Consider the following 15,009-nt stretch of genomic DNA (forward strand, 5'->3'; position numbering starts at 1 on the left):
TCTCCCACAGCATCCTCCTAGACAAACTGGCTGCCCGTGGCTTGGATGGGTGGACTCTTCAATGGGTTAAAAACTGGCTGGATGGCCAAGCCCAGAGAGTGGTGGTGAATGGGGCAAAGTCCAACTGGCGGCCGGTCACTAGCGGTGTTCCCCAGGGCTCAGTTCTGGGGCCGGTGCTGTTCAATATCTTTATAGATGATCTAGACGTAGGGATTGAGTGCACCCTCAGCAAATTTGCAGATAACACCAAGCTGGGTGGGAGTGTCGATCTGCTGGAGGGTAGGAAGGTCCTACAGGGGGATCTGGACAGGTTAGACAGATGGGCCGAGACCAACGGCATGAGGTTCAACAAGAACAAGTGCTGGGTCTTACACTTCAGCCACAACAACCCCATGAAGCACTATAGGCTCGGGGAAGAGTGGCTAGAAAGCGGCCCGGCGGGAAGAGACCTGGGGGTGCTGATCGACAGCCGGCTAAACATGAGCCAGCAGTGTGCCCAGGTGACCAAGAAGGCCAATGGCATCCTGGCCTCTATTAGGAATAGTGTAGCCAGCCGGTCTAGGGAAGTGATCGTCCCTCTGTACTCGGCACTGGTGAGGCCGCATCTTGAGTACTGTGTTCAGTTCTGGGCCCCGCACTTCAAGAAAGATGTTGAGGTGTTGGAGCGAGTCCAGAGGAGGGCGACCAAGCTGGTGAAGGGTCTGGAGGGTCTGACCTCCGAGGAACGGCTGAGGGAGCTGGGGTTGTTTAGCCTGGAGAAGAGGAGGCTCAGAGGTGACCTTATTGCCGTCTACAGCTACCTGAAGGGAGGTTGTAGTGAAGTGGGAGTTGGCCTCTTCTTCCGGTCAACTAGCGATAGGACAAGAGGACACAGCCTCAAGCTTCGCTAGGGGAGGTTCAGGTTGGACATCAGGAAGAATTTCTTTTCAGAAAGTGTTATTAGACATTGGAATGGGCTGCCCAGGGAGGTGGTGGAGTCACCATCTCTGGATGTGTTTAAGAAAAGACTGGACATGGCACTTAGTGCCATGGTCTAGTTGACAGGGTCGTGTCAGGGCAACGGTTGGACTCGATGATCCCAGAGGTCTCTTCCAACCTGGTTGATTCTGTGATTCTGTAATAACTCATGCACCCCATTTTATTATTTATCAGAAAAATGCCTATTAGCAGGAACCTATCCACCAATTTTATGATAAAATTTCTCAGTCAGGAATTGTATTTTAACAGTGTGCTTGCATTTTTATCCCAGCAGAAAAAACAGTAGGTTACCTGGATGTAGGGGACAGTTTTAATTACTTGTCTTTATTCAGACCAAGGCATTTCCTTTCGGTCTTCGCAATCCTTGGTGACCCACTGACACAAGAGAGCTATCCTGAAGATGATCTTTTATCGTTTGTACTAGTGGAGTCTTTGTTTGTAGATCTAAAAATTCATAGCGTCAGACAGAAGTTGATAATATCACAAGCTTATTGAAGCACTCACCAGGTGTCTAGGAGACAGTAGTCTAAATTCCTGGAATGAATGGATGACGATGGGGGGTGGAGGTAAAGCATGTACTATGGAACCGCGGATGTTAATCCTTGCATAAGGGGGATGAGCCTTGGGTAGCCTGCAGGATTGATGGTTAATCTCTAGCTGGGACTAATCTGCCCATCTTTCAGGTGGCTCCAATGGACTTCTACACAGTGGAAGACCCTCTCCAAGGACCTTGACTAAAACCATGGTTCATTCTTGTTCTTCTCCTATACATTGGTTGGGATATTCAGCAAAGCTAGGGAAAAAAAGGAGGTTTCTAACCTGACTAAAATGGTTATGAGGCCCAGAAGACAGAGATGTAACCAGTCATGACAATTTTTTATGCCCAGCAGCAATAAGCAGGAACCAACTAGGACTTTACTAAGGACAATTCCTAACATTAATCATTCTGTAACCTGCTAAAATTTTGACCATTATGATTTAACTTCTTCCTCATTCTAATGAAATGTCTCTGAGATACTGAATAGAAACTAAAACATAATACAGTAGATTGCAAATTTTATTTCTCCTGATTCTAAAATTTGATTGGCCTCATATCCAATGATGAAAAAAAGATTACTCTGTTGAATAGGAATGAGAAAGAAATTAAGGGAAACAGGAATCCTAGTGTGGCTATGTACCTGTGCAGCAAGTTAATTATACATCTGAGAAAGCATCTAGCATTGTCCTGTTACAGTGCATGTATATGTGTGTGCACATGGCTGAATATAAATACGTGTGTATATGAGCATGTGCACATGCTTTATGCAACATTGCACTACTCGTGCACGATACTTCCTGAATTTGTTCTTGAAGTCATTGGTTTTAAGGGGTGTAAATGAAGGTGAAACATGGCCCAGTGGATTTTAATGTATAGATAGTTACCTTTGGTAAAAATAATTACTTCATTAAATGCTCTAGTGGACAGTGATCAAGGAAGGAAGTGGTAGATAAGTAATAAAAAATGTATTGGTACAAAAAGCATCAAAAGCTTATAGAACATGATAAATTATCTTTAGTGAGATAAAGCAGGCACTGCAGACTTTTGGGTGAAATGGTTTTACTGAGGCCTTCTATTTCTTACAATTATTTTCCATGAAAGCTTCTCTGTTAGTGGTGCCATTTTCTATTGCAGAAAACTAAACTGCCAAATCACTGGAACCTACAGATGAGCTCGAAGGCACTTTTACATTGCAGTCCACTCAGTGTGAGCAGTTGGAACATAAATTTTCATGAAATGACAATAACTTTTTTACATAAAGAGAAAGCAGAGGGACTGCAGATGAAGTGAGCATAGCAGTCCAGCACACCTTCATGCATCTTCATGAAAAACTCCGCAGATGATTCCCCTGTTCTGGGCAGAGATACAGACCTCTACAACTCTACAGCCAGCTTTTCCTCCTCTAACACCTCCAAGCTGAGATGGTGTTGGCATAACAGGGTCCTTCTGTCTAAGATGAATTCATAGGCAATCAGTACACTTGGAACAGTTGTTTCATATCTGCAGAGTCCAGAGAGATATGGCTGGGGCTTTCAAACCTAGCTGAAATTCTTTCAGTTGTTAATGCTTTGTAGGAATATGAAGTTAAGCTATAATGTACACATTCATCTGTGGTATACTGTTCATCTATATAGTGCAGAGAAGAAAAAATTCTGTGAGGTAAGGACTTAGTTCAGTATTTTCTGTCTCTACATCCATATTTAGGCACCTGAAGTAACTGGGCTTATTTTTAGAGGTACTGAATGGCGAACTGACTAAAAATCAAGTCACTGAATTATCTAAAAATAGCAGCAGTACTCTATTTAGGCAATCATGTTTCAAAATTATTAATTTACTAATTATTTTGGTATAAATACAATTGCAAAGTATTTGTATTGAGGTGGACAGTGAACAGTGCATATTGGAGAGAGAGCTTGGCTTTGGGATAGAATTTTTTCATTCAGCGGTGAGAAACAGACAGAATTACTGATAGGCTGCTATTATGGCAGGGTGTTTTCAAGCCTGATAATTAAACTCAGAGGTATGGCAGATCAAAAGGAAACTGTACAGGAAAAAGATGTAACAAGAAAGTCAGGAACAGATACAGACAGGAGTTTTTTTGCTGTACATGTCGTTCTGAATTAGAATGGCAGGAGTCTCTGTCAATAAGATCAAAAGGTGGGAACAGAGATGAAAACTCTCCTTTTACTGTTAATTATTATAAACCAAGTAGGAATGTGTTTGAACACCATTGGCAGAGTGCTAAAAAGCAGTAACTTTTTTTTTTTCTTCCCTTCTGGGACAAGACTACTGGAGCATTTGAAATTTAAAAGAAATCAGTTGTTTCTAGGTGATTTTAAAATCTTTTTTTCTTTTCACTATTAACACTAAATGACTATATCATCTAACAGCCAATTTGTGACATGCTTCTGTTTTGTCTTAAAGTTAGTATGAATAGCATAAATTAATCCACAGGGATTTTAGTGGAACATGGTTATTGTAGGATACCAGCTTGGTCGTTCAAGAGTGGTACTTTCCTCTGTGCAGAAAGACAGACATTTTTGATCTTTGGTTTTTTTTGCATAGGATGAAATATTGAGCCACTGTGTGGTCATTTAAGATCCCAGGAAATTTCTCAAGCACTGGGGAAGCTAATGTTATAGTTAATTCCTTAGGAGATAATTCAATTTCTCTTGTATAAATTTCATGCTGGTTTCACTTGTAGGTGTTCTTCCTGTTCTGTTCTAAATTGCTGCTTAGTGTTGCTGAGCACAGTTGGTAGTTGCTGTGATGATCCCAGATGGAGCTGAATTTCAATGGGTATGAGTGATCTGCAGGGGTCCCAGATCTTTTAAGAGGCTCAGAAGCCTTGGCTGGGATTCAGCTCTCATTTCTCAGAGTATGTATAGTTAGGTGCGTGTGTATAGGTATCTATGAGTGAATTAGGTGTCTAAGCTCCCCTTTTGATCGGTGAAATTCTAGTCAATATAGTTAATGGAGCTTGGGGAGTTACTTGGCCAACCAACATTGGTGTCTGCTTCCAGATGTGATAAATAACTCTTCTGACTTTGACCGCATCAATTTGATCTCTGTTGGGAAATTAGACATCCAGCTTGCAGGTGGGCACCCACATATACATGTAAAAACTTAGATGTCAGTCTCCAAGTCAAATCCCACCTACAGTGAGACCTACTATGGAAAAAATAAATATCACTGATATTTTCACTTCATAATGATTTGTCTCTTACGCTGTATTGTGCAGCTTGCATGTGTGGAACTGCAAAACGATTACATGTGGACATGCAAATCAAATTCAGCGCTGATGTAAATAAAAACAGTATAAATTTTTCAAACCTGTGTCATGAAGAGTTTAACACTATGCTGTAACTTGCCTCTTTTTATATCCTCAAATTAGTGCCTTGTCTGCTACCATTTTGTCCTCCTCCCCTTTTTGCATGGCAGTTTCTGATAGATAGCAGTTACTCACCTTTGACTAGCATTTCCTTTGATAGCAACGTATTGGCCAAAATAATTTTTCTTTGGATATTAAAGAGGAATTCAAACACATCATATATGTTTTCCATGAGATTAAAGTGTTTTATAGTCATTGGAGATGAAATTTCTTGTGCCTAACTGTAACTGGCTAAAAGTTTATTATCTAACCTAAGTTAAATGTTGATACCCGTCTGTGAGTCAGTGGAATGAGAGAAGTACCTGCAGAGGGACTGGTCTTCTTCCTTTCAGATAACAGTTTACCATGGGATGAGTTGCCCCAGGAGGGACCTGTAGCACTGACTAGTTTAGTTGAGATGCCCCCTTTTTAGGTAGTTAAAGCTGGATGTGCCTTAAGCTCCTGCCTGTTCTTAGTTCCAAACGCAGTGCTGGCACCTTGCAGATGCTTCAGGTGCTGCTGCAAAGTATCTCAGCTCTCCAAAGCAGGAGAGAAGTTGTAGTGCTGTGCAGCTGGTAGTGTTTGTGTCCCTTCCTGGCTGTAGGTCTACGCTGAGCCTTGCTCCCATCGATTGGCCCAATATAAAAACCAAGCTGCTCTGCACCCACTCATATTGGGACTGCGTCTGCTGGCATTTTCCTCTTGCAGTTATATATTGAAATCACAGCTCATTGCCTTCATAATCACTGGGAAACATAAAATCATACCGCATTGCTACTTTTTTTTTCTTTTCATTTTTGAACAGCTCTATACAGCATCAAGAAAATGAAGGAGTATTGTTTCGTGCCCATATCTTTAAATTTTTCCATTTAGGGACTTAAGGGTATGGAAATGGATTTGATTATATTCTATAGGAGCAAACAGAATACAGATAAAATCTTTAACTTATTTTTTGCTTCAAGATGTTTTATTTCTTAAAGGAAAATTAGGAGCAGAAATGTTTGGAAAGAAAAAGATAGAAAGGCTTAGAAAGAAAATTGACACTTCCTTAAGTAACTGGAGGTCACCAGATGACTAAAAAAAGTCATTTCATGTTCAGAAAATGGAAAACTTTGGCTAAAAGTCTGCTCTGGTTCAGACACAAAATAAGGACAGCAACTAGAGATTAAAAAGCAACTTAGAACAAAATGATAAAAGAGGAAGTGCATACTAATCAATATAAATTAGAAGTAGGAAGTATGGAAAATTTACAGGGAAAGCCAAAAACAGGAAATGAAAAATCTGTGGTTGGCAAGGCAAAGAACAATAAAAAGCTTTTTTAGTGTATTAAGAACAAAAATCCTAATAGTGAAAGCCACTAGATGGAGATAGTAAGATTGTTATGAGTGATTTGAAAGAGCCATAAGTGTTAAATAAATATTTTTATTCTGTATTTTGAAAAATGCATGATACTGTCCTCACGTCATGAGTGTGCTGAGGCACCTTCCAAAATGTCTGGAAGAAAGAAAGGAAGATGTCAAGCAGCAGCTACTTGGACTAAAGACTATTTAAAATCAATAGGCCTGGAGAACTTTTGCATTAAGAGTCCTAAAAGTTTTGTTGAGGAGATCCCCATTTCATTGATGCACCTTCTCGAAGGAAAAAAAAACAGAACCAAACAAAACCAACCAAAAAAAACCCCACCCAAACAAAAACCAACTGAACAAACGTCCCCCACCCCCAATACCCCCTCAAAAAGCTCGCCCAAACCACCCACATGAAACCATAGGGGAGTACAGGGGTGCTAATAATTTGCTGGTATTGAAATGTAACTGATACCTATGCAATAATCACATTGCTATTATTTCTGAGCAAAATTAAAAGGTCTCTAATTAATAATGCAATAAATTCTAGTTATTTCAGTTTAACCAAATATAAGCAGACAGTTAAAACAGGCAATATAAACAGACCATTTCACTATGTAACGTCTGGTTTTGTTACTTAAGACTTGTCATTTGATTGATAAAGATGATTTTAGAAATGAGATATGCATAGTTTTGGCCACTGTTTTCTTTTAAACAAATGCACTGTACAGCATAAGGCCTGTACACACCTGATTAAGAAGGGGTTAATTGACAGACCCTCTTCATACCAAATTTAACTAATTCATGATAGTACTATCAGAAATGCAAAATGCAGGTCAGACTTAGGAACTAACTGCATCCTGTAAATCAGAGTGGGAAAAAAAAAGAAAGAATCTAGAGTGCAAAAGCTGTACAGAATTTCTCAGCGCAACGTCTGGATTTAGAAACTGAAATTTATATATTATAAATTTATAAATTATGAGAACAGAATGCCTGGATTTGGTGATGAATCTTAAATCATATGTTGCAAAATTGTAGAGAGCGTAGGAGAGATGGACAAAAAAAGTGAAACACTAATTTGTTCACCTCACCAAGGGTAGTGATGGGTTGTTTGCATGTGATATATTCAAAACCCACATGTACGTTAGACAAATTTTTCTGAATGCAGTGCAGAAATAAAATTACGAGGGAAAGAAGGAAAAGGAAGGACTATGCATGTTGGAGTTGATATTACCACCAGTTCCAGTTTTCATTCTTTGACTGAAAAAAATAACTCTGTGTGTGTGTGTACGTGTGTGAAATAATGTCTTTGACATGGACTCAGACAAGCTCCTTGGTCTTGACGTTTGCTTTTAAGATCATCTTTCTCTTTAAAATTATTATCAATATACATAGTCAAAGAAGCTTCTGCACCAGTTGTGTATTCATTCACATTCATTATCTTAAATCTTGTCACATGCTTAGGAGCAAAAGATGACAGGAGTGGGCATTGAGTAAAACAATAAGCAGCAATAGCACCTAAAATGTCAGTTTGGTTTTTTTTGTTGTCAGCATTCTGTTTGTTTGTGTAGTAATTATCCATATCCATAGGAAGGAAATTCATAAAAATATGCCCTTTCAACTGACATGTCATCTGTGTTCAAACTATAAAATGCTAGAAGTACTAGCTTTAAGCTTATGAAAACGCATATTGTTGCCATTTATTTTTCTTAAGCCTCATATATAGAAAATCCCAGTTGCTTAAAAAGAACAGTGCTGCAAGTACTGTTATTGAACTGATAAAGTCTGCACAGCAAAGGTTTGTAAAGACTCTCAGAATCAAAGGTGAGTCTTTGTTTACCTCTTGAAAACACTTTTATAGGAGGTTCTGGTTACCCATTTCCAATAGAGAATGGAGCAGCTGATCAGATAGCAGCTAAACTAATGAAAAGCATCATGGAAGTGACAGGAAGATTAATTAAGTTCCTCCAGTTGTATTCACGTGTGGCAGTACAGAGTTCCTTTGGGTACTGCTGCAGTTAAATGGTATTCATGGTGACAAATATTGCAGATTTTCAGAAGTGACACTTCTGAGTCAAGGGTAAAAAACACATTTGGTAGTTTTAGCCAGTGGAGAACGTGCAAAACCAAAGATGAGCCTCTATGGCTAGTTAAAATACACAAACGTAACTTGCTCCTTCCCTTCTTATCCTTTAGCGTAACCTCAAGAGATTAGTAACGAATCACAAAATCTGCATTATTGTGTAGTATGTTTTAAACTACTCCAGATGGCTGCAAAATAAAAACAAACCAAATTTCTAGCCAATGCACTTAGCATATTTGATTTGAGGCACAAAAATATGTGCACTTGGAAACACTTTCAATTACTTTTGGAGCCTTACAAAACTGTGTCTTGTTTGCTGCTTTGTATTCTGCACTGTGGTTACTGTAGTACTAATAGGAATGACATATCTGCAATGCATAAATTTCCAAATTATTTAGAAGTTCTAGCCCTACTTTACTTTCACAGTTCTTTTAGTTTTGGGGTGCTTTTGGCAAATTAGTATGTCAAATGTGATTTGGATTGCTTCTCCCACTTTATTTTCAGAAAAATGTTTGCACAATACATTTTGATTCTTAATAGCCATCTCTGTACAGTAGATAAGATTTATTTTAGGAAAATCTGGAAACCTTTTAAATGTATGAGATCTTTTAACCTACTATACATGATGCATAAACTTAAAATGTTGTGTCACTAGTGTGTTTTGTTGCCTACTATTACATTTCTGCCAGCAAAGAGTCCCTCGATATACTTCTGCATTTGGAGGAAAAGGTTTGTGGTCAGCCTCACTAACTGAAATTCATCAAAGCCAACTGGTATGAGTCTGGGTATAAATCTAATATTAGTTGCCTCCTGGGAGAGTTCAAGACTGGAAGAGAGTTTTCCAGGAATCCTAGGGAATTAACTGGGTGCATTAATATTAAATATTAATTGGTCTCTGCAACAGACATGCCTGCGAGTGGTTTTAATACTTACTGTGGAGGCATTGTGTAAATCAGTGGGTAGATAAAAATCAGTAGAAAGCATAGAATAGTGCAACTAGATCACGAAGTGGCCTTCTGGCTCTAGACCAAGTCAGGCGTGGGGAGTAACCTGTAGCTCCCCGCTCTGGAGAAAATGTAGGGTATGTGCTGTACTTCTGGGAAATGTGTACTCTCAGCTTGCTTTTTGTTTATTCCGAAGAGGTAATGTCTTGTGGGGTAGTCTGCATTTTGAAAATCTGCCCTTTGTGGCAAACTCTTTACCGAAGTGGGGTTGTCAAGGTGAGGAAGGGCAGAAGAAATCAAGGTGGAGATGCTATTAAGAAAAAAAGAAGCAGGTTGTTGGGAAAGAGGATTTCAGGGAGTAGAAACTACTTCTATCATTAGAAATAAGGGTGTGGTACCTTTATTTTTATGTTATGTTTATGCTGTTACTGAATCACGAGGGGTTTGGGATTTTGTTTTTATACATGAACTATGCATGAAAATATAATAATTTTGCAGTTGACCTGCGTTTGTACCAAAGCTTAATGCTGGTTAGCCTGTGCTGTCTTGTTGGTTGGGAGTTTGCACCGTGGGCTGACATTATGGGCTAATTTGCTCGTTCATTCTGCATGATCCTACATGCCCAGACTGGGTCTACTCAAATCTACAGACACACAGAAGTGTGTTTGCTGCTCCTGACTGTGCTTCCCCACAGTTGTGTTTAGCAGAATCCTCAGTGCTTGAGCTAAAACACCAGCAATTTGGGATTGCAATTACTAAACTAACCCTTGCTTTCACTGACAGTGAATAAAATTTGGGAATAAAATTTGTTGTCTCTTGCTTGGAACTCTACTTATTTTTGCAGTTTATTAATGTTGTATGTGTGTAAATGAAAGCAGAGTTTGGCATGGAGTATGTGAATTTGGGCAGTGAAAGCTTTCCTAGAGAGACCACCAGTAACTTTCCCTCCTCCATTGCATTTGTTCCGTAGTCGAAATGCAAAGAAATTAAAGGAAACTTCTTGTTTTAATTTCTCTTTGGCTACTTTGATTGTATGTGTATTGTAAGAACACAAATAAGATGCAATAAGGGGGTAGATGGTCCTGATTATTTTGCATCCTAAAGTGCAAAACAAAAGTGGAGGGAACATTCAGAACCAAGTAGCGAACAGTACATTAGTCTATGTGGCGCTTTGCTGTTTACGCTTCCTGAGGAGCTGACCTGCCATCAGGCTCCACCACATTCGTACAGGTATTGTAACAGAGCAGCCAGTTCAAGAACGGACGTTTAAAGGCAGCATGGTTGCTGCCTGACCGCTAATGGTATGTCTACACAGATGTGAGTCGTCTGTACCTGGGCTCTTAGCTGGCCAGTTGATGGCATGAATTGACGAGGCGTATCAGCTTGGAGGAACATCGAGACTGGAGGTAGCCTATGTCTTGCAGGGTCTGACTCCTGGCAGAATGAGCCTGAGCTTTTCTGTGATAAGGTAAATGCAGCCTAACAGACAAATCCTGTGCCTGAGTGCAGACTGTCCTAAAGGACATCACACAGCGCCTCTGCAAAAACACTTTGGAGCTAGCAAAGGAGCTGAAGGATTTCACAGTGGATTGATTCTCTGAGCTTTTACCCTTGGTGAAGGGAGGAGAGGGAATGGTTGTGCTGCAGAAGGCTCATAATAGTAGCTTATACCTACTGCTCAGAGAACATTAGAGTGGCTCGGCTGAGATATTTTAAACCAGCCTTTGAGGGTGGTGTTTTCTTCTATAGTGAGGTGTTCTTCCTTGTACAGTAGAAGTGAATGAGCATTATAGTGATGAAATAGAGGAAAGGAAGGTGCCGTGAATACCCTCTGTTACTTGCTGTCCAAACCCTTTAGTTAAAATGCAGGGTATGGTTTCTAGACAGCTTCCTTTTTTCACAGGAATTTCTAGATAGTATTTCTTCACTGGGTATGCTCAACTTAAGTTGCTGTTCGTCAGTTTGAACTATGCAAGAAGTCTTGATCTTTCTCCCTCATGCACTGCGGCCTCAAAGCACGCTCCTGCATTGTGTGCCTTTTACTTGTGAAGCAAAGTTTATTTTGGAGTTTTTCTGTGTACTGTATCTCTCTCATTTCAGGCATGCCTCTTCCTAGGGGCAGTTGGAATAAGAAAGGACGCTGAGAAAGGCTAGGCATCGGAAAGGGAGAACTGTGGGACTGATGGTGAGGGACAGGACTGAAATTTGTGCCCCAGTTCCCCCCGGCAGTGTTTAATCTTGGTGACTTTCATATAAGTAGCATGAAACCTAATGAGAGCGATGCAGCGGAGGGCTCTTGCTGAGAGACGCATAGCGACGATGTACACCAGGGCTCTTAACTCTCCTGCTGCAATTGGAGCATTCCTTGGCTGCTGTGCTGGTGGGATAATTTTGCCCTAAGTGATTTGACCTCATGAAATAGTAGTTACTGCGTGGAGCTTTTACAAATAAGAAGTGGAGCTTTAAATGAATTATACCTGTCATCCTCCTTCCTGTAGAATGAAAGCATTCATCCCGTTAGATTCTATTATAATGAAATAAACACTTCACCGTACTGTCCATTATTTTCTACCTTTATTTAGTTTAAGTGTATTATCATCAGTGATGCATGCCAGACTGACAGCAGGAAACCGATGTCCTCTATTGATTCATAGAAGAGACATAATACGTGCATAAACACAGACCACATCGTCCTCACCACACTGCCACGCCGGTGTGTGTCAGATCCATCCCGAGGCACTACGTGTAGATGGTGGAGAGTATTTCCGTATTTCTTTGGTCTTTCCTCCTCTGAAGCTGCTGCTAGTTTGTATAGGGACCTATTTACAACAAACTTAGGACCACTCTATTTGTCACAGAACAATAAAATAGCTACCAGCTGGTAATGACTTATCAGCCTGGGCTGGAAAGGAGCCGGAGACCTGGAGGGTGAAAGGTTGTAAACTCCATTACAAATCCTCGCTGTCATATAGATATATCATAACCCTGTCCTTATGCTTTGTTATTCATGCAAAGAAATTGTAGTTTTAAAAAAATCAGTTCAGCTCTATTGAAATTGAACTACCTATTTGTCAGTTGCTTTTTAAAAATAGAAACAGACTGAGCTTTATCCAACATTTGGATTAAAAAAAATTATTGACATGGAGCTATTGATGTTAAAAAAAAAAAAAAAAAAAGTCCTAGGGGGACATGATCTTGCAAAGTGCCAAGCATGTTTATCTTCTACTGAAGTTGGGGAATCGGGGCACTCGGGGCTTCTCCTGGAGCCTGCCATTCAAAGAAAAATACGCTAACAATATACGCTTTGTGTTTCCCATCTATTATGTAATTGAGCACGTTATGTCACTGAACGCGTTTGCTGCCAAAAAAAAAAAAAAAAAAGAAAAAAAACCCCAGACTATTTTAGAAGGGCTTTTTTTTTTCCCCCCCAAGCCAGAGTTAGGTTAACCAGGATGTTAGAACACGTCGTTGCGAGCCCGATAAAGAAAAGATCTGTTTGTAGTACTCTCAGTCCTGATGTCACAGGCACAGCAAGGACATCAGAAGGAGGAGTCAGGTTACAGTAAGAATGGGCAGTGCAGCATGCAGCCAGAGTAAACGCTAAATCAGACAGGGATTGTATCGTGGATAGGACTGCCTGCACAGCGCTCATCCCGAGGAGGCACGCTGCTCGCTCATGCTTCTTGTGCTGGGAAATTTCCACATAATGTAGAATGAAAGAGCTCTGTTTTACATGTCAGCCCTGCACGGGAGCTAATGCTGAATACACAGCGGTGGGATCCTGACTGCATGATTAATGAGAAACATAATGTATTTTGGTAAGTGTTAACTGTGATGTAATTCTGCTTCTGCTCACATTATCAATAGGAGCGATTATTATAAATTTCGGATTCAAGAACGTTTCGTGCTGGCGCGCACCTAAAACTGACAACTGGGGAATCCTGTCGGCTGTGCAGTTTGAAAGGATTCCATTGTCTGGGAAATTTTCTGTTTGAGTGGGCTACCACATGGTTTTAGCGGCTTGAAAAATAAGCTAGATAGGATGAACTCATCCTAGGTTTGTTTTAAATGAACTTGTGTTTCATCTGCCGGGAGGGGATGAGAAATGGTTGTGAGGCATGAGAAGTTTTAGACGAACTTAATGTAATGGACGAGCTGCTACTGCACTGTCTGTGGTGAGGAGGCACAGTAAGCCTTAGTATTTCATTCAGCTTTTAGTTTGAAGAATTCAAAGATACAAAGGCGAAACAATGCTTTATTTGCAGTGGTGTGTTTGCCGAGTACTCTGCATTATGCAGATTGCCGGTGTGGGGTTGGCTCCTGGCATACCACAAAATGCATATTATTTTAAGCCTTTAGAGGTCTCAGAGCTGTTAAATATTTGTGCAGAGTTCAGTTTTGTGCTTGATGGAAATCTTCCTTAGGCTTACAGCTGGGCTGGCTGCATACCCTAAAAACATCTTGGAGCTTAGAGCTATGTCTAAGCAATGTAGTGCTGCAGTACTGGGCTGGGATGTACAATTGAAATGTGATGCTGCAAGTTAGTGCTCCTAAATAGCAAAAAAAATAGAATAGGAAATTTGGTGGTGTGATGGAAAAATACTGTTCTTGGCTACGTGAAGTCTCATCTAGCCTCAGTGTTAATTTATAGCTGCATAACACTTAGGATGAACACAGAGCAGAGAGTTGGAGGATTTCTGGGACATTCAGCAGCTTTCTCAGTTTCATTAAATATTGAATCAGGAGTTCACTTCAAGCTTTAAGAGAAGAACTTTTGTAATATTCTGAGCCCCATCACAAAAGTACTATGCTTTGTGACAAGCTAAGCATTATTTTCTTATTTTCATAATATTAAAAATATTAGGGGAGGGTGTGTCTTTAACAGTGAAACCCATCAATTATGAAAGCAGATTGATTTTTATGTAAACTGTCCTAACAAAAAAAACAATAAATTGGCTGAATTGTCAGAACTGTTCAGAGTTCCCTTCAAAGATAAATTTGCGATGTTTTAGCTTTACTACATTTTCCAAAGGCTGAGGAAGAATAGACAAGCGTTATGGTTTTAGGTTTGAGTAGTTTGGATTAAGTCTCTTCACCATTAAAAATGTGGCATTAGGTTAATTTTTTGCTCATTTCTTTGGGGTTATTTTTCTACCTTTAATATCATTGCAAGTGTGAGAAGCGTTTTCTTTTTTTACAGTCAATTTTGCAACAATTGCCTGTGTGACTAGGATTGGAAGTTATGGTTTCCTGAAGTTATATGGGTTAGAGTATTAGGTATAAGTTAGCTGTATGGTACTTAATTTTATCTTTGTTTTTTTTCTGTTTGTTTATAATTTTCAGAAACACGTAATGGTGATCAAACTTATTTTGGTGTTACCTCTTTGAAAAAAAATACAAAGTACTTTCTCACATGCTTATGTGTTTTCTGGTACAACACAAGTTTTTAATTGGAACAAACTGGATTGTGCTTTCTCTCTGCTTTGTAGGAAATTTCACTTCTGAGAGCAGAGCTGAAAGTTTCTGTTAGGCAGGTTCTCGGTCTGCTTTGTTCAGTCTGAAACTTCCTTTAGTATTGTTTTAAATTAATGATCTTGTTTCTGTCTTTTGCATAATGAAGCATGAGCTAATGGGGATAATGTTTACCTGTGTCTGTTCTGGGTGGTTTTTACTGCTCTGTCTGTGAGAAGCCAAAGCGGAAAGCGTCTGTAATCTCACCTGTCCCTGTTGTAACACTTATTGCACAAAGCAGT

General features: G+C 39.8%; 1 protein-coding gene across 2 annotated transcripts in view; it reads left to right on the forward strand.

Annotated features, from left to right (window-relative positions):
* Positions 1 to 15,009, forward strand: part of ZNF385D (zinc finger protein 385D) — a 467,763-nt gene that overhangs the window by 275,009 nt on the left and 177,745 nt on the right. The window contains exon 1 of one of the 2 annotated variants that reach the window (XM_068404867.1): positions 12,953 to 13,074. The exons of the other annotated variant lie outside the window; for it this stretch is intronic. Coding sequence (XP_068260968.1) covers positions 13,053 to 13,074 — 22 coding nt within the window. The 5' untranslated portion in view covers positions 12,953 to 13,052. Of the gene's footprint in view, positions 1 to 12,952; positions 13,075 to 15,009 lie in introns of those variants that run through there. 2 annotated transcript variants of the gene reach the window in all.

This window comes from Nyctibius grandis, chromosome 7 (genome assembly GCF_013368605.1).
Source record: "Nyctibius grandis isolate bNycGra1 chromosome 7, bNycGra1.pri, whole genome shotgun sequence".
NCBI classification, from domain to species: Eukaryota; Metazoa; Chordata; class Aves; order Nyctibiiformes; family Nyctibiidae; genus Nyctibius; species Nyctibius grandis.